This window comes from Marmota marmota, unplaced genomic scaffold (assembly GCF_001458135.2).
Source record: "Marmota marmota marmota unplaced genomic scaffold, marMar, whole genome shotgun sequence".
Classification (NCBI taxonomy): domain Eukaryota; kingdom Metazoa; phylum Chordata; class Mammalia; order Rodentia; family Sciuridae; genus Marmota; species Marmota marmota.
The window spans coordinates 7,257,602-7,278,499 of record NW_025999990.1 but is presented as its reverse complement, the minus strand read 5'-3'; the positions used below and the strand labels follow the sequence as shown (position 1 = coordinate 7,278,499).

General features: G+C 36.8%; 1 protein-coding gene across 1 annotated transcript in view; it reads left to right on the top strand.

Moving 5' to 3' along the window:
- The window catches only part of Phlpp1 (PH domain and leucine rich repeat protein phosphatase 1), a gene marked incomplete at its 5' end in the record, with an annotated part of 222,766 nt that overhangs the window by 177,330 nt on the left and 24,538 nt on the right, over window positions 1–20,898 (top strand). The window contains 3 exons of the mRNA XM_015482324.2: window positions 10,939–11,139; window positions 14,365–14,527; window positions 19,458–19,588. Of these exons, the coding sequence (XP_015337810.2) occupies window positions 10,939–11,139; window positions 14,365–14,527; window positions 19,458–19,588 (495 nt within the window). The remainder of the gene's footprint in view (window positions 1–10,938; window positions 11,140–14,364; window positions 14,528–19,457; window positions 19,589–20,898) is intronic.

Here is a 20,898-nt window from a genome sequence, read left to right as displayed (position 1 = left end):
AGATATTTCAGCATGTGTGATGCTGTGTGGGTGAAATAGCCAGGGAAGAACTGTGGCTCTCCCAAACTGAATTTGTTACCTCACTGTCTCCCAAGGCCTGTGTCCAGCCCTTCACTGACTCATTGTGCATTGTGTTGCGATTCCTGCCCACTTTCTCCTCCCCACCCTTAGAGTGTTGACTCTATGAAACCAGTGCCTGCTTTGCAATTACAGTTTTATCCCCAGCATCCTGTATTGTATCTGGAATTAAGGAAGATGCTCAATAAATTTTTATTCAATGATTAAAAAAGAACTTAAGGAATTTTAAATATTATCCATCCTCACTCCCAGTTTCATATTTTTTGTCTCTTTTTCTTTTAAATTATCCAGATACAACTATATTCACTAAAGTGTAAAAACCCTTTGGCATATTTCTCAAGAAAATTTATACACACACACCTTTAACTATTACCTAGATCAAGGTATAAAAAATTTTTAGTACTCCTTTCCTCTTCCTTTAGTTATTTTCCTCAAAAAAAAAAAAAAATCCTAGTGTGCTTATGTAAGTTACAATGAATTACAATTGAACTAATTATAAAAAATTAATGGAATTTAAGAAAATATGGTTGTCAACTGTGTACAGTGGTGCACACCTGTTATTCCAGCACTAGGGAGACTGAAGCAGGGGGACCCAAAGTTCGAGGCCAGTCTCAGCAACTTAGGAAGACCCTGTCTCAAAATTTTAAAAAAGGGGGATGATGAGGCTGGGAATGTAGCTGAGTAGTAAAGTATCCCTGGGTTCAATCTCCAATACCCTCCTCTAAATATGTGTGTGTGTGTGTGTGTGTGTGTGTGTGTAATGATACTGTCAACTTTAGAATAGTGTGTATTAATCTGCTTTTCCAGAAGGCAGGAAGGTATTTGTTAACCAAATAAGAGAGATGAATCTATAGAAATAAGGCAGAAATAAGAAACTTTTTTAAAAAACATTTTTTTTAGTTGTCAATGGACCTTTATTTATATGTGGTTCTGAGAATCAAACCCAGTGCCTCACACGTTAGGCGAGTGCTCTACCACTGAGCCACATCCCCAGCCCCAGAAATAAGAAACTTTTATAAAAAGGCATATTCTGCAGCCTTTGTTTTCCAACCAGTATAGCAGTTACCTTTCTAGCATGGTAACAACTGATCTCTCTTCTTTTTAGAAAGAATACTTTAAGAGCTAATTATCTCAAGCATACAGGCTTTTGAAGCAGGCAGGGTAAGATTGATTAGCTCTTTCTTTTTGGAGATACTGGTATACTGGTATTGAACCCAGGACTTCTCTACCACTGAGCTACATCCCTACCCCAGAACATTTTCTAACTATTTTTACTAAGCCACTGATTTTTAGAAAGTTGATATTAATAATAGTCCTTATTTTGGCGTAATTTTTATCAGGAAAATGTGTAGCTTTGGGGTATTTCGTTTGATGAGTTTGGGGAAAGAAGTAAACTAGTATTGACAGTAATTGAAGCAGGTCAGCCCAGAAAACATGATGTTTTAACACTAAAGTTGGCTTTTTAGGAAAGAGTATGTGTGACAGGTTTCTTGCGGGCGGTTTCAGCTGTGCTTTGTTTTATTTTACAGCAAACATCCTACTGACACAGTGGGTTTAAGCCACTGTGTGGGATGCTGTGGGGCAATGAGAAGTGAGTCAGCATAGGTGTGACCCTCCCAAAGCTTACCTTCTACTGCAGCTTAAAGTAGCTGCTCAAGGAAGCTTAATAATTGGGTAGAAGAAACAGAAAATTATAAGGTGAATGGCATAATTTAGCCTCATGGTATGAGGAAGAACCCATTTGTGTAAGACAGAACAAATTTGCTATTCATGTTTGGCAAATAGCTTCAGCCATTAATGAAACTTTGCCTTAATATTTCTTTCATTCAGTTTGTTCCATAATACGAATCATAAAAATATGTAGTTGCTCCTTTTTTAATATTTTTTTCTGACAATAAATTAGTGTTATCAGTTCTGTGTTGGGTTATGTAACTGAGGAAAGTGCCTGAATACAAGCCTTCATAAATTAAAATGGTTTAGTTCATGCTCTCAATAAAACAAGTATTTAGAAGCCTCAAGAGAACTATCAGAAAAACACGTATTATTAAACAGAGAGTAGAAGACCTTTTGACTCCTTTTCTTGGGAGTATTCCTTTGCTCTGAATCTTGTCTACTGAAATCAATCTCATAGTTTTAAATACATGATACTGTCAACTTTAGGATAGTGTGTATTAATCAGCTTTACCTGGTGGCAGGAAGGTATTTGGTAACCAGATAAAGAGAGATGGATCTACTTTATAAATTAGATGGCTTTTAGTAAAATCATATTTCTCTGAAAACTTGAGACCCATTGTATTAAAATTCTTATGACTTGAATCAGCAATCTTAGTTTACAAGTTTCCTGTGCATATTCATCTCTGAGTTTTGTTTATTTTGACGTGCTTTTCAAACCTGGCAGTTTACACTGTATGCATGTATTAAAATATGATCTTATGCTCCATAAATATGCATAATTATTATGTGACAATTAAAAATAAATTTTTTAAGAATAAAAGTAAGTGATAAAAAACTTTGCAGCTCAAAAATTATACATGGATCATAAATTATTAAGAGGTTGTCTTTGGTTTTGTATCTTACAGTCAAGAGAGAATTTAGTTCTTTTGGATTAACTGGCAAATATTCTAATCTAGACTTTATTGGCTTGGATTTTTCATCATACTTATTTCTGCTTTTAGTTGAGGATTTTCTTAATGGAAACCCTGGAAGAGTTTGAGATAATTGGTTGTGATCAACAGATGGCCAAAGGAGGGGTAGGTAATTCTCTGTGGCTCACCAGAGTGGATAAGGCACTGCTAGAGGTACTGCCATCCTTCTGTTTCTTTCTGAAATCTTGGCAGAGACTCCTTGTCCACTCAGCATCTGCACGAATTTGATATGGCCAGACAGCTTCTCCTGATGGAATCACCCTGATTAACAAAGCCAAAATGGATGCTCTTAAAGGAGAGTTATAGCTCCATGTTGTGGGTGGGCATCCAGGTCTGTTTTTATCCCTACTTGGAGTAGTGCAAGGTATTCTCAGGGGCAGGAGTTGGGGGTAGTGTATATGCAAATATGGTTCATGGTAGTTGCTCATTTGTATTTATTAAATATCCCCAGAGCATTAGTCATACTATAGACCATAAGTTTTAGTGACTCAGAGCATGTGTAAATATCAAAGGGACTAAAAGGGAACAGAAAATTTAGAAGAATTGTGATTGATTGAGCATGACAACTGGTGCCTTTTGGCAAAGACAGATATTTCTGGCATTTTGAAGAGCTAAGATGCCTACACTTTTTTTTTTTTTTTTTTAATGAAGAGAGTTGCCTTGTGACATTCTGATGTTTTAGAGCCATGGTAGAAAAAGAGTATTTTTTAAAGCATGTGTTCAGAATCCCTTAGAGAATTTAAGGAATATCTTCAGAATCCCTTACAGAAATTTCCTGAACATGAATATTCCTGGCTCTAATCTAAGTTTTACTCACTTCGACTTAGGAGGATAGACTGGGAATCACCATGTTTACAAGGCTCCCCTGTTCTGTGGGTTCAGTCAAGAGGATCCACTGTACATAATGAAAGCTAAATGTGACAACAGGTGCTTGTCAAAAAGCAGATTTATATAAGAGTATTAATAGAAAAATTGTGAGTCTATTTCTGGATATCAAATATATCTCATTACTTCCTTTTATTGTGTGTTTCTCAAATATATTAAAGTAGTGGTTGTTAGCATTGTTACCTCAAAATCAACTGCGAGTTTTTCAAAACTAGAGAATCACTCAGTGGGATTCAGAACACTATGAAGAAGATAATTTCCATCCACTCCTCAGCCCCACAATCCCTTCAGTTCTGGGGAAGGGAAGGGTGGAACTTGGGAGAACAGGGCAGGGTTAGAGTCTAGCGACAAACTCCATGTGTTGTTAACCAGAACAAACCAAAAGGGTTTAGCCAGAGGTCCCGAGCACTCCTGAGTTCAGCTGTGAACCTAGAACCTGAGAAGAGAGCAGGCATAGATTATCACAGAGTGCTGCCAGTACCCAGAGGCTGCTTGGTAATCCTTACTGACACTTCCCTGGTGCTCCCAAAGTAGATGAGATGGGCAAGTTTTCTCCACTAGTGGGTTCTCCATCTGTTCTCAGGAAATCACTAGGGTACATTAGAACAGGGGGGGTTTGTCCTGAAATAATTCTCAACTTGGTGAGAGTCTTTTAGATAGATTTTTGAGGTCTCACCCTGACCTGCTTACCATGAGGGTTGAAGAGGAGAATATGCTCTGATGAAAACTCCTAGATGATTCTGAGGTGCAGCCAGATTTCGAGCTGCCTGCCTAGGGCATCTTCTGTGAGAACTGTTGCTCCTTTAGCAGGAGAGGATAAAGTGCAAATACAAAGAGAAATAAGTACCAGATAGCAAGCGGTCACACACTTCTCTGTCCCTGCTTCATTACGAGGCTGTGTGCCCAGTGGACGCAGAATAAGAAGACAATGGGAAAGATAAGAAGGAGCTGGCAACGTGGCCGAGGTAGCCTACAACTACCATCGAAAGCTTAAGTAGAAGTATGTAATTTGAAGGGGTAGCATGCAGAAAAAGTACAGCTACTTAGAGAAAATTGACAGTTGGTTTGGTAAAAGGGAAGAGAAGCAAAAAGGGAAAACGAAAGTTCAAAATAAAAGTGAACCAGAAGAGGACACACAGTCCTTCCCTACTCAACTCAAAAAGAAGTCTCTTAGTGTGTCTTGTCTTTGCCGTGCTGACAGCAAATGACACCATTGATCTAAGCATCTTGTGAAACAGGCTGATACCATAAAAAGGAATAAGGATTGGAGGAACATCTATATTATTAACCCCTAAAATGAGAAAACAAAAAACAACATACATCGTCTGTGGAATAGTCTCCCCAAAACTATTGTGAAGCTGAAGGAACTGTAAGACAACATTCAAAACAGAATTAAATATACTCAAATGAGCTTGTTGGGATATGAAAAAAGAAAATTGAGAAACTTAGAATACAAATGGACAAACAGGAAAGAATGGAAAGACAAGTGTTTGAATTCATAAAATGAAAGAGGGTAGTGAGTATCTCAGAAATGAGTAATACATCAGAAGGTGCCCAAGGGAGAATAGACTCAAGTAAAAAATTAATAAGGGACATTAAAGAAAGGCTGAAAATGAAAGGAATGAAAATGAGGCAAAGAAGAAATAAAAAGGTAAGAGATAAAATAGTAGAAATGCAAGATAGACCAAATAGGAATAGCAGTTTTTTTAGTGAGCCCTTGAAGAGCAAAGGCAAAACAGTGGAGCACAACTAACATTCAGAATGGTAATCCGAGAAATTTTTCTATTTTTAATAAACAAAGTATCTTAAAGTACATTTTAAAGGGACTGTTGATTGAATACCTAGAAAAAAACAGAATTTTCAATTCTGGTTTTATTTCAAGACTTACTTTGGTGAAACTATTAGATTCAGAAGATTAAAGTCTTCAAGTATATCAAGAAAAAAGATCAAATCATTTAAAAATGCAAATATGTAGACTGTCATCAGATTTATCAGAAACATACAAAGCAAGGTAATAGTTGAGCAACATTTTTAAAAATTTGATTAAAGTATGATCCCAGATTTTTATATCAAGCTAAGTGTCCTTTAAGATATGAATTTTTAGAAATCTAGATGAAAATGAGATAAAGAATTTGAAAATAAAAGAATGGAAATGCAAAACTGACCACAAAGGAATAAAACTTGTATATAAGTCCTTGAAGACTAAAGATACAACAATGGAAGATAACTAATATTTAAAACTGTAGTCCATTAAATTCCTGTAGCAGTAAACACAAGATTTCAAAGTTTAAAAAAAAAGTGATAAGCTAGATGATAAATGCAAGGTAACTACTAGAACAAACTCCCTAAGTACAAAAAAAAAGTATTAAAGAAGAAAAATGTACATTCTATAGAGAGAGAAATAGCAAATATATATAATTGTGAAATAGTAAGACAGTTGATACCAAACATCAGATATATCAATATATATGATTGAACTTAACTCACCTCAAAAGTGGAAATAGTCCATGTTCATTACCTGATAAATGAGTGAACAAAATGTGGTATATGTGAATTATGAATTATATCTTAATAAAACTGTTAATTAAAAGAGAAAAAGGTATTGAGGGTGACTTCCTTACACACCATGATTCTGAAGCCTGTTCTTAATAGTGAAACCTCAGTGCTGAAGTGCAAAAGAGAAAACATCACAGTAAATTATCGAGATGTATATGCAAAAGCCTTCAGATACATAAGACATGGGCTGGGGATGTAGCTCAGTGGTAAAGCACCCCAGGTTAATCCTCAGTCCTCCACCCCCAAAGTAGTAGCTGGTTGCTGTGGTGTATGCCTATAACCCCAGCTATTTGAGAAGCTGAGGCAGGAGGATCCAAAGTTTGACCCCAACCTAGGTAATTTAGTGAGACCCTGTCTCACAATAAAATAAATTAAAATAGGGCTGGGGATGTAGGTGGAGTGCTTGCCTATCATATATGAGGCTTAAGGGTTCACATGTACAGTACTAAAAAAAAAATAAAAAGAAGTAGTATAGAAAACATCAGTGTGAATCAGTAACCTTAGTTAAGTTTCATGAAACTTTTGTTCCAGATATATATATATATGGCGTGTGTAGTGTGGCTGGTTATGCAAAATGCATTTTGTACTTTTAGTTACTATCATAAAAAGTTGGAAAGCCCCTGCCTTAACTATCAGCCTCGTGAAGGTAGATGAAATTGTCAAAAGTGCTGTGTTATAAAAACAACAATAAGAAATTATGTTGGCTTTGTTTGATACGTCTGGAATGTTTTGAGGACAGAAATCATGGAATTGTTTGTTTACTTGTTTGTGGTGTTGTTTTGTTCTTGTTGTTGTTACTGGGGATTGAACCCAGGTATACTTTACCACTGAGGTACACTTTTAGTAGTTTTTATTTTTTATTTTGAGATGGGGCCTCACTAAGTTACTGAGGGTCTCGCCTCAGCCTCCCGAGTCACTTGAGATTATAGGCATGTGCCGTTGTGCTTGGCTCAAGGGAATTGTCTAAAGTAAGAGTTCTGCTTGGTTTGGATGGCCTTAACCATTTGGATTTTTTAATGGAATACAAATGCTAGCACTGATCTCCAGGAAAATTATTTCAATACAGAATACCTGTTGTGCCTACAAATTATAAATCTATTATGGTACCAAAGCCTGTGCTCCTTTTCAGGGACAGAATTCAGGCTGTAAAATTCTAAGGCTGTATGGAAATTTCTGAAAAACAAACAGGACAAAACAAAGTAAACCCAGATGAGCCAGATGAACATGGTGTGCCAAAACAAGGAACACAGCAGTTGCTCCAGAGCAGGAAGTGGATTTGTCTCATTGCTCATGTGGGTGACATCCCCAAGTACTCTTGGACAAGAACTGTATCTCTCTTTTGTCTGACTTTTGTACTTCCTGCTAAGAAAAGGTTTTGAACACCATGCTGTTGATTAACTTATTGTAAGAATTGAATTTGAAGAGCTGTGTATATATGATCTTCAAGTTCCCCAGCAGGTACCCTCCAGCTGTTTTGGAGAAGGGGCCTATGAAAATGTCTTCATGAAAAGGTTTTTATTTTTATTTATTTGTTTTTTAAACATTTGAGTTTCGGAGAGATGTGTTAGAGAATAATAGACTGTTGAAGTTGATGGAATTTGGAATTTATTTCTGGCTTTGCCACTAGTTACTCTTCAACCATTGCCAAGCAATTTGACTTTCTCAGCTTCAATTTAATGTCTTCTTTAAAATATGAGGGATTACCTCTGGATATATGGAAGACTCAGATCAGATAGAAAATAGTGAAAAGCTGTGGTTTCAACAAAGTACCTCACAAATGAAAGAAGCATTACCATTTTACTGCTTTTTCTCTAATAAGAAGAGTGTTGCTTAGTGAGGATTATATGGTTGAAACATTTTTTGGCATATTAAATAGCCTTTTTATACAGTCATTACAAAAAAAAGAAAAGAAAAAAATCTGTAAGGGAGAAGCTTGAGGATGGTTATTGCATCAGTGACTTGTGACCAAACCCAGTGCTTTAGGAATGTTGCTTTCTTCGAGGGTTGAAGACAGGGAGTGCGATTATGGAGCCTATCTGTTGAGTAAACTGTTATCCATACTGTAAAAAATTTGCACATCTTAAGTAGTTATTGATCCTGGTGGAAGGATGACACCTAATCCACTAAATGGTTTACTTTGTCTCTTCCTGAAGCATTGTAACATAGAGTATTGAATTTAACTTTCTTGAGTCCATCAGAATTAAAAAATCTTGTTAGTCCAATTGTTTGCTCTTGGACTGTTAAACATGGTGACTCGATCAGACTGCACACAGATCAGATGGCATCCATGTAGTTTCAGTTAACTTAGTTTCATTTCCTGGAGAAGTACAATGCAGGATTTTTTTTCCTTTTAATTTACCATTAAGAATATGTAGTTACTTAAGTATAAGCAAATTTCAGAAAGAGGAGAGGGTGAGAAATCATTTTGGAAACTTATTTTCTTCCCTTCTTTAGATGCTACAAGGGGTTTTCAAAGTCCTTGGGCAGCTTTAGAGGTGAGCATTGACTTGTCAATATTTTAAAGACAATATTTTGGGTTTTTTTCTGGCTTAAAATTATTCTTGCTTCTCTTGTTTTATGTCTTTACCTATTTCCCAGAGAATTGTATTTTAATGAAGTTGCCAGATGATTTCCCAGCAACCCCTAGTCCAAGATATTTCAGGGCAATAAAAATGTATTTCTTATGTTTTAATTTATTCTAATTCTACATTGAAGAAATTTTTAACAGGATATTCAAGTCAGGTGGTTAAATGGAGCCTGAAGACACAGGTTCATAATAATACTAAAAGAACTGAGGTGATGAAACTGGTTTCCTTCCTAATTCTAAACCATTTCAGAAATTGTATGAATGACCTTTATTTTCTTCTGTAGCACACACGACTATAATTTCCCATGACTATTTATGGTCTGTACAGCCCTCCTCGAACTTCCCCCTTTTTTTTTTTAAATGTCAATGGAATACGTGTTTCTTTAATGGAAAATATTCTATTTTGGGGAAGTAGCTTTTCCTCAGATAAGTGGTGGAGTTGGTATGTGTGTGTAAGCATGGGGAGTGTGCAAAATTATAGAGTGTTAACTTAGTAGATTGAGAGCTTGGGATGAGTCCTGAGGAAGACTCCTAATATAAAGCCTTCTTTTAATCTGAGATTAAAATAACTACTTGGTGTTTCCTTATCCATCCTTTTAAAGGAAGATTTTATTTTATTTTATTTTTTTTCTTAACATGCAGCAGAACAATCCTGAATCTTTGCTGAAAGTTTAAACCCAAGTGATTTTGAACTGAGAATGGTGTGGAAGGCAAGGCAGGCGTGGCCTGGTGTCACAGTGAGCCCTGTGCACCGAGCACTCACCCTTTCCTGTTGCTGCAGCTGTACAGTTGGACACCCTTCAAGGTGGGAGGGCCACCTCTGACTCCCAAACCATGGCCTTCCTGACCCTTTGGAATGATTTAGAACCTGACCTCAAGGATTCTCGTCCAATTCCCAGATATCGTTGTGAATTTCTATGTTTTATAATAACTGGAAGGATTTTGACAGTTTTAGTTATCTTAGGAGTAAAACTGTTCTTTGTGTTTTATCCACTGTTCATTTCATCATCTGGAAACTGTGGCAGAACATATATTGTCTTGCTTGTTTGCATTAGTACACACTTTATTGAAGTATAATATAAATATAGAAAAGTAACCAAATCCTAAGTGTAGCAGATGATGACTTTCCTCAGAGTGACACACACCCAGACCCAGATGGTAGAAACATTAAGGCACCCCTCCCGGAAGCTGCCTCCCTCCACCTGAATCACCCCACCCTGACTTGTGTCTCAGGAGATTCATTTTGCCTGACTTTGGACTTTATAGTAATAGAACTATGCAGTATATCCCATTGTGTCTGGCTTCTCTCAGAAGCTCAGCCTTTCATTTAATAGATTCATCATGTTAATGCTGCGGTTGTAGTTCTTCTTTCTCACTGCTATGTATATTCCATTATTTTACTCCAGAGCACATTACCTCATGCAGTTATGAATGCATGGCAGTACCATGTGGTTTAGACATTAAGCTGAAAAGGACTTATTCACTATGTGGTTTAGTTGTATTGTGATCTAATACAAATTGTTTTATTACTTGAAAAACCCCTTTATTTTAAAAATAGATAATTGTTTTTCTCTTCCTTAAATCAGATTATTAACTATCTTATCACTTTTCTTTCTACTCCCCACAAGCTATAAAAATTATCACTTCCTCTTCATTGTGCTTCCATAAAAAAATCTCTTTCTCTCTCTCTCTCTCTCTCTCTCTCTCTCTCTCTCTCTCTCTCTCTCTTTATTTGTTTGGTACTGGGGATTGAACCCAGAGGCACTCTACCACTTAGTTGCAGCCCTAGCCCCCTTTTTACCCTCTTTATTTATTAAAGCTTTATGGTTATACATAGTAATTGGGTCCATCCCAACAAATTCATACATGCATAGAAATCAATTTCAGTTCAAACTTGTGGTCCTCCTGCTTCAACTTCTGTAGTCTCTGGGATTATGGGTCTTTGTCACCACATTGGGCCAATTTGTTTCTTTTTACAAATTGTTAGTAACTATTGTGTTTATCATAGACAGTGGGTCAGGGAATCACATCTACTAAATTGAATTCTTTAAAGCCAGGATCTGTCTTTTCATTATGTTTCTAAATCCAGTACACCTGGTATCAGGCAAGGAGCTTCTAAGTTTGCTGAGGCTTTTTAACTAGAGCTCTGACTTATCAATGGGGTTTTATTGCATTTTGTCATTGTAGCCTGAGATTTCTGAATGCATCTGCAAACAAACTGGAAACCCTTCCTCCAGCCACACTTTCTGAAGAGACAAACAGTATCTTACAGGAATTGTATTTGACAAAGAACAACCTTACAGATAAGTGTGTGCCCTTATTAACAGGACACCCCCGTCTGAAGATCCTTCACATGGCTTATAACCGACTTCAGAGTTTTCCAGCAAGGTAACGGAGGGTTGATTGTAAAGTGGTGTTCTTGGTTGCATTTCTACAAATGAATTCATAGGAGGGGGAAAGATACAAGCTGAACTATTTCACAGGTAATATAAAGCTTGTTTCTCCCTCATTCGTAGTTCTTTTATACAAGCTGTGATGAGCCTTCCCTAAACAGAAATGTGCTGGTTTTTCTAACATGAATGTGTCCAAAGACTCAATGATTATAATGCTGTTAAGATTTTGAAATAAGGTGTGTTGTTTAGTAGGTAATGTGTGAAAATCAGAATGTAAACTAGGACCTGAAAGTTCTTCAATAGGTACTAGCTTTTGTATTCATGTTCATGATATAAAAAGCAGTGAGGGACCTAGGAATGTAGTTCAGTGGCAGGGTACTTGCCTATCATGTCCAAGGCCCTGGGTTTTATCCCCAGAACCACTACCACCAAAAAAAAAAAAAGTGGTGGGTGGCCTAAACAAACATAGAAACTGTGACATTACAAATCATAGCTCTCAGAATATTCCATTTTATTATTGTCTTCTTTTTAATTTCTAATTTTGGGGGAGTGGTGGCAGTGTCTGGCTTTGAGTGAATCTACACACTGAGTCTGCCACGAGGACTTACTCCACTTCATTTCATTGACGTTTATCCATCTAACAAGTTAGGACTTGGATCACATACCCACACATCAAGAAGCAAACACTAACCCTTCTGGTATTTTGCTAGTAATTGCATCTCAGCATTAGGGACCAAATAAAACTACCAGCACAGCCTCCTTCTGCTGCTACTAGGGCTACCAATCTATTCAAGACTTTGCAAGAGGAGGAAGGCCCAAATATGCGGTGACTTCACGTATTGCTTTGTTTCAGTATATTTCCCCCTCATTTGATGTTGATGGTTAAACTCTCTATTAGTTATGTATACTTTACTGTGGAATGCAGAGATAATATTTTTGGAGAAAAATGGTATCATATCAATGAGTTTTATTGCAATAAGGCTTTGTTACATATAACAATAACATATCTATCTGAAAGAGTTTATGATCCTATTTCAGGTGGCAAATACGTAAATCCTGCCAGAGAAGTGAGCATTACATCTGATTCTTAAGCATATCATGCCCCCCCATCCAGTGCTCCCTGCCAGGTGTAATTACCCACCCTAAGTGCAGAGAAGTTTTTTATGCACTTTGAAAAATTTTTCTTACTCTAATTTCTCTGTCTCTGGGGGGATGCGATTTGGTGCAGTAGCTCCCCTAGAAGACCTGAGCTCAAGAGCCAGGGCTGTGACTCTCTTTTCCTTCCACTTCGTGTCACATGTGACGTCTGTCCTATAGTAAATAGACATTTAGCAAATTGTTACGAGCATTCCCCATGGTAGTCATTGTTTGGCCACATTCTTTCTTTGTTGAGAAATGGAAACTTCTTTGAGCCTGATTTTTCTTCCTTCTGTCATTTTTTTCACACTCCATTAACCACTGGTTTCTCTGTATTTCTTTCAAAATATAACGACAACATATTCAAATAATATTCTTATGAATTCAGGCTGTCATAGATGGATTACTTCACAGTCTGTGTGTTAATGATGTTTATAATGTGTCCTGATAGGCTGTTCAGAGCTTACATAAAAAGACTTGATTTTATAAGGTAAAAACTTAGTTCCTATTACATCTTAGGCATATATTTATTTTCAAGATAAGCAAATAAGGTGACCTTTAATATTTGAGAAGTGACAGAGAAATATAGTGCTTTTGCCAAAATAAAAATTTTAGCAAAAAAGTGTGTTGTGACAAATGTAACCATAACAAGTAGAAAAGATACTGATGACTGTCAACTATGACTCCAGTTGCAAATTGATTTATATAACTGAGGAATCCTGTGCTTTTTGGAGTCCCCCATCACCAGGGGTAGAAAGTGGCTCTGAAGAATAGATGATGTTTACAGAGTTGGAGCTATTGTTTTGTCCTCCAAACTTGTAGAGAAGGCACGAGACCCTAATTCTCATATTTTTCTTTATTTAGTTATTTCATTAATTAAGATTATAGATGATGATTGAACGATAAAAAATTCTTGAATCAAAGTGTTAAATTACATTATAAAATGTTACTAAGGTAAGGTTAGAGAGATTCCTTCTTTGTGGATGTGTAGCAAGAGTTGAAAGAAATTTCTTTTGGGCCCAGTTTGAATTCAGGCCCTGACAAATTATCAGAACGACTTTGAACATACCCCTGCTCCTCACCACCACCTTGTGATCCTGAACAGTGTCAGAGAAACTCTGGATGTGGGGTTTGAGGAGGAAACCATACCTTTTTTTTTTTCTTTTTGGTACTGGGGATTGACTTCAGGGACAGTAGATCACTGAGCCACATCCCCAGCCCTATTTTATATTGTACTTAGAGACAAGGTCTCACTGAGCTGCTTAGCACCTCACTTTTTGCTGAGTCTGGCTTTGAACCTGCGATCCTCCTGTTTCAGCCTTCTGAGCTGCTGGGATTATAGGCATGCGCCACTGTGCCTGGGGGAAACCATACCTTAATAGAAGCTATTGCTCTGTTCCCACATCACTTTGGGTTTTCACTGCCTATACGAAGAAATCATACACTCAAACTAAGCTTTCTTAAAAGCAGTTATGTAGATTATTGCTGACTTTTGACCCATTTAAGTAGAATTTTCTTTGGAATTCAGATTAAGCTACCTAGCAAACTGATTGTTGCCAGGGAAACTTAATTTACACACAGATTTTTAGGAGATAAAGAATATCACTGTAGGGCACAGTGGCACATGCCTGTAATCCCAGCAGTTTGAGAGGCTGAGACACAAGGATTGCAAGTTCAAAGCCAGCCTCCGCAACGGTGAGGTGCGGAGACCCTGTCTCTAAATAAAACACAAATTAGGGCTTGGGATGTTGCTCAGTGGTTGAGTGCCCATGAGTTTAATCCCCAGTACCAAAAAAAAAAAAAAAAAAAAAAAAAAAAACAAAAGAACATCCACTTTCTTTCTTGTTGCCAAGTTTGAAGAGTTGAAGTTAAGTTTTTGTTCTATAATAGGAAAGGAAATGACAAAATACTTCATAACCAAAAACAATGATGAAAAAATTGTTTGTGAAAATGACTATTAAAAGTGAGTCTTTAAAGTCATAATAAATTGTTCTTTTGTTTCTCATTATGTGCATATGTGTGTATTTAAATTGCCCTATAATTATTTTATAACTCCTTCCCCGATGGATTTTCTCTTTTTCAGTAAAATGGCAAAACTGGAGGAACTTGAAGAAATTGACATCAGTGGGAATAAACTGAAAGCCATTCCAACAACTATCATGAATTGCAGGCGCATGCACACTGTGATTGCTCACTCCAATTGCATTGAAGTTTTCCCTGAAGTTATGCAGCTCCCAGAAATCAAGGTATGTGGGTTGATTTCATAAACTCTAGGTTTCAGGTCAGCAAAGAAAGTTGGCTTTCCTAATTCATCAATTCAAAATGTTGGCACCTTTGCTGAATTTGACTCACAATGAAGACTCACAGCAGCCCCTCCCTCCATTCAAAACAAAACACTGGACTGGATGTTCAGGCAATTTGTATTCTTGGGCTTTGTCCCTAACCATTGGAATGACACGAGGCTATCCACTAGCCACTCAATTCTCCTTCCCCTGTCTGTCCAGTAGTACTTGTGTCACTTATTTCCAGGTTGCTTATGTGACTCAAAAGATGAGTCAGTTGTGAGAACAGTTTGAAAAAATTAATAGTACCACACTGCCCGCTGCTTGCTCACCTAAATTAAATATCATACACCACCATAATAGCCAATCAGAATTAGAATAAGATATATTCCATGCTTGTATAATTATATCAAAAGGGACTCTACTGTCATGTATAACTAAAAGGAACCAATAAAATTTTTAAAATATTATTTGAAAAAGTGATAGTTATCTTATTCTAGAAGTCTGAATTGATATTTTAGTGTTCTTTCATATGAAAATATTTTAAGTGGTAGTATAAGTATTTATATACATTTAAACTTTTCAAAAAAGAAAATTTCTGGTAAAAGTAGTTAGTGTATTTCAAATGGTAAATATGCCTATGAAAGTCTTCACCGCAAAATGAGCCCTAGAGTATATTTTTTAATGGAAAAAGATATATTATTTCTAATATTCCTGTCTGTATTACAATATTATTATTGAGTTAATATCCCTAAATTTTATTCATATTCCTTCTGTAAAATAAAGTACAATAGTTATTTTAAAGTATCTCATAAAAGTATTAAGTTCATTTCAGTTATAAAAACTTAGGCGTAAGGTATAGCTCAGTGTCAGGGTACTCACCTGCGTAGGGGTTCAATCTTTAGCACTTCAAAAAAATAACAACAGCAAGTGAAATAGATCTCCATCTGGATACCAGTTAGCTCTCGGTCAACTAATGAGAAAACATGATCCAAATGACCACTTAAGCCAAACTTGGCTTGATTAGACCTGGACCTGACTCATGCCAAGGCTACTAGTGGCTGACAAACCCCGGAAATGCCAAGAGGATAAGGTACTTGTTCTCCTTCCTTGGGGTCCTCCATTGAACTGCATAATGGCCAGATTGATAATGTAATAATCTTGCCCCCAAACCCAAGCTTTTAGTTTAGTAATTTCTAGTTAGTGACTTATTATAACCCTTTTGAAGTGTATTGTAAGCAAATGAAGTATGTTTTAAGCAATGGAAACATGGTGAATAAAATTTGTGATGGGATTTAAAAAGTAACTTCTTTGTATCAAATTTCTATGTTCTTGTGACTTTTTGACTTAAATTACTGGGTCACCATCTTTTACAATGTTATACCTTTTCTTAAGGAGATTATTTCATGTTTGTAGTTTGGTTTGCAGTAATAAACTAAGATATGTTGAGTGAGCTCATCTCTAGAATCTGTTTTACTTTAACTGGGCATGAGTATTTTTAATTTGCTGTATTCTTGAGGGCAGTGGATATTGGAAGCTGAAAAAATAAACAGCCCTCCCTTTGGGCACTGAGCAGCTCTCAGTCAGGTAGAGAGGAGAGCAATCCCATACTCACCATGTGGGTCAGACTTGGCATGGTTGAATTCAGGCAAGCTCTGTTTGTTGTTCTTGCCTGTAAAGTGCAACAAAAGAGAGACCATTAGCTTGGACATAAAAATTCAAAAGAATGAGGGGAGATGGCTGGGTTGGAATGGACAGAAGAAAAAGGACTAAATTTTTGGGAAATGAAGACAGATCAGAGACCCCAATTAGGTGTGAACTGGGTGGAGTAGTTGACCTAGTAGACTCACAGTTACTCCCCAAATTGAAACCAGGAATAGCCACCCTGGTCCTGGATTCAGATTATGTAATAGTCATTCAGGAACTCTTCTAGCAGTCAAGGGAGTCTTTCGTCAATTCCTGTTTGGGACAGGGTTCCGTATGAGGGCTCAGGAAAGAGGGAGCAAGCAGTGTCTATCAGGAGGTGGCCATGGAAGCCACTTTGCTTTCTGCTTCTTGCTTCCTGTTCACAAGGAACAGTCTAGTAGGAAACCCAAGACTGTATAGTCTCACTCCCTTTCAAAATTGACAAACTGGTTTTGATAAAAGGTGAGGGCAAAAGACCTTCGTAGGAGTTTAGTGGGTGGGTGGAAGAGCAGTTGGTAGCAACTGAGAGACTGAAACTCCGGTGTGACTGTCTGGAATAAACCACATCAGAGAAATCACTCCTGAGGTTCAAGACCGAGTACTGGGGAGTGTGGATTGAGAGAGAGAGGGAGACATCCTTGACAGCAGTGTGAGGAGTGGATCAGAGGGAGGCAAGACTGAAAGTGTAGTTAAAATGCAGTTACATTCCGTGAGGGGAAATGCGGTGTGGGTCAGAACCAGGGTAGCAGAACTGGATGGACAGATGGGTGCTAGCTGCAGTGAATTACTCAGAGAAGCATGGGAAGCAGATGGGTCTGTGCGGGGAGGTGGTGTGGAAGCTTCATCTCTTAAGATTACACGCACCAATATTATCTTTATAAACAATCACCCTTCTGAGCTCATCTATCTGCAGAACTCTGAAAATTTAAATCTTCAGGTGACATTAAAAATTGCTTTTAGCAATTGCACAAAATTCTGTGTTGCTCTGGAGTATCTTTAGTTTTTAATACTATAAGACATTATCTGATTCCTGAATTTGTCAGCCACTACCTCCTGAACTACCCACACCTGTTAGTCCTTTAACTCATTCTGTCAACGTCAGTAGGTTGATTACAGTTACCCCCCATTTGTTGTTTCACTGTGCTGATGTGTACTGGCTGTGCTGGCAACAGAGCCCATTATTAAGCAGTGTTATCAGTTTTCATTAAAATCGGGCTAACTGTTCATACAGCATTATTTATAATAGTAAAAGGAAATAACTATTTTCCTTTTATTAATATTTAGGTTAAGTGAATTAATAACATATACTGAGAGTATAGGGTTATTAAATGATAGTATCTTAGGCTATTCAAACTACTATAACAAAATACCTTAGGCTGGGTAACTTATAAACAACATAAAATTAACAGTTCCAGAGGCTGGGAAGTATAAGATCAAGGTGTCAACAGGTAACAAGGTCCTTTCCTCATAAATGGTGATGTAGTGTCCTCACACGGCATGAGGGATGAACAGACTTCCTCAGGCCTCTTTTATAAGGGCACCATGTGGGTCACGAGGGCAGAGTCCTCATGACCTGCTGACTTCCTAAAGGCCCCACCTCTTCACACTGTCACATTTGAGATTAGATTTCGATGTATAAATTTGGAGGGACACTAACATTCATAACGTAGAAGATGGAAATGAAGATAGGAAAAATGGTTGCAATGGAATAATAAAAGAGTAAATGAAATATAATGAAATTATACCTACATTTTAAGAGTTTTTTTTAAAAAATATCAATAGTAAGGCAAATAAAGGGGGAGAACCCAGAATGCTAACAAGGTTTGTGTTGGGTGATAGATTTGGAGGTAAGTCTTCTGAGCTTCTCTGTTTTCTGAACTTTTTTAAAATTTTATTTTAGTTGTAGATATACAAAATGCCTTTGCTTTATTTTTATTAATTTTATGTGGTGCTGAGGATCAAACCCAGTGGCTTCCACGTGCCAGGCAAGTGCTCTACCACTAAACTACAACCTCAGCCCATTTTCTGAACTTTTAAAAATGTGTCTCTAATGCTCTTATAATAAAATGTAACTTCAAATAGTAATATCATTTTATATCATTGTTATTATGTGGAAGCCACAGTATGATGAAACATTTTGTTTGGAAGCATTGAATTACATAGTCTCTTGAGAATATAGTTCTCCAAAATTGTAGGTTTTCATTTTATCCAATCTCTACACTCGCCCAATCCATAATAGATTTAAATTCTTTAAGAATTTAAGTAAAAGGAAGATGTCCACTTTGATGATACTGAAATTCTTGGATACAATTTCCTTTCCAGCCGTCTTGAGATTTTTAATAGGCTTTTTTTTTAAGTTTTTTTTTTTTTTAATTATACTAGGGTGCTAACTCTCAAGCCAGATCATTGAAAGCTCTTCTGTTGAACAGTGTGCTCCATTTTCTTGAATCCAGAGCACTCACAGTCACTCTTTTCTCCTGTGCATGGTTCCTTCTCAGAAGAGTGGTAACTCTTTTTAGAATTTACCTGAAGAGGGTTTTTTTTTCCTTCCTTATTCCCATCACAAGTAACACCTAATTTTTGTTCTGTGCAACATGATGATCCATTTTGTGCTTGCCTTGTAAATTAGATTATGCAGGACCTGTTGAGAGTCCAGATATGTGTTAGATATCTTGGAGACATGATCCTTACTTGACCCAGCAAGTCTTCCTTTCTTTGTACAACAGGCAGGTTCCCCTGTTAGTCTATCTTTTAGCCGATTTCTTATTTAGCTTTTTTTTTTTAAGGATCTTCTCATTTTGAGTCTGCCTTTTCCCTGTTTTGCATTTTTGTTTGTTTTAAGAAGGTCCTTCAAAGTTTATTTTAAAGTTGCAATTGTAGTCCTCATGTCCAAAATAGGCACAGAGATTTTGTAAACTATAAGAAAAACTCCTATATTAGGATTTTTCAATTAGTGCTTAATTTAAATGTAGAGATAAATTTAAATGGAAATGATTGTGCATTTTTTGTATTCTTCAAAAAGAGTAAAACATTATTATTTAGCAAAATCTGTTTTAAATATGTATGGCAGAGTGGCTGATGAGCTACTTTTTCTGCATTTGACTGGTTATATTACAGTAAATGGTTGAGCTGATTCATCTGCAGAGGGTAGGAATATAGAACCAAAGGATTTCTCCAGACCATCTCCTTGTTTCCATTTGTTCCTCAGTGCGTGGACCTGAGCTGCAATGAGTTAAGTGAAGTCACCTTGCCAGAAAACCTGCCACCCAAACTGCAAGAACTAGACCTGACTGGAAACCCCCGCCTTGCCCTCGATCATAAAACCTTGGAACTGCTGAAGTAAGTATTTTGTTAGGCATTGTGGCCCCACCATTGTTCACTGGCAGTGGGATTTATAACATGGTGAAAACACGAAACAAAGTGGGAAGCCGCTATAGACTCCGTAGCTATATCTGCACACATAGCAGATATAGAAGACCCAGGATATGGAAGACCCAGGGAGAGCAAAGAACAGCCAAGATGTCAGCATTTAAGTCTCAGCAGTCCCTCATAACATGGCTGTGACACTTAATGCAAATTAAGGAAGGATTTTGAAAGAGATGGATGATGTGGGAGTAATTGACAATTTGAAGCTAAAATTCAGATTATTTACGCAAAACTGGGAATGTGGATTTTTAGCAACTAGATCCTGCTGAAGTTCCCTTTGTGTTTGGGAAACAGTTCATTGTCACTACTTTATTCTGCATGTTGATAAAGAATTACAGGTTGAAGATTGCTAAAGTAACGTAGGTAGAAAAAATGTCTATGTGAATGCTCATCACAGAACTCTAAACATCTTGGTAGAATTAAATAATTCTACTCTACAATTGAATATTATACTGTCATTAAAATCATGCTGACCTACATTCTAATAGGGAAAATCTCTACAGTATATTAAATGAAAAAGTTTACAAAGAAATTTGTACAGTATAAGCTTATTTTTCACAAAATAAATGTGTGTACCTTGGGTAAGTGTGCATGAATACAGCAAAAAAAAAAAATGCTTTCTGAAAGAATATGTAAAAAAAAACTTAAATAGTGTTTTTCTCTGTATTGTGGGTAGTCTTTATTTTCTTCTTTAAACTTTTCGAGAGTTTTAGAGTTTTTTTGGTTGTAGATGGACTCAATACCTTTATTTTGTTTTATTTGTTTTTATGTGGTGCTGTGGATCAAACCCAGTGCCTCACATGTGCGAGGCAAGCCCTCTACCACTAAGCCACAACTCCAGCCCAGTTTTTGTAGTATATCTTAAAGTGGCAGCCTTGAACATTGACCCATGTTAGTCATTGTATCTGTCATATATGCGTATACAGTGTTGGAATATTCATTGCTGAAAGTCATTATCTTTTATCTCAGAAAAAAAAAACTGACAAAAAGAATAGAATTATGGTGAACGGTCCATTAAAACTAACTTCAGTTTTGTGTGAACCAAAACTTTAAGAGCACTTACAGGGATTACTGAATAGAATTGGCCTAGTTAATGCCTATTTGTTGACATTTTAAGTACCAAATTGATTTTTGTGTATAACTGAAGAACACTCCCCAACAGAGTGTCCTAGGGAATACATGGGGTTTTGCCACTTTTTTTTTTTTTTTTTTTTTTTTTTTTT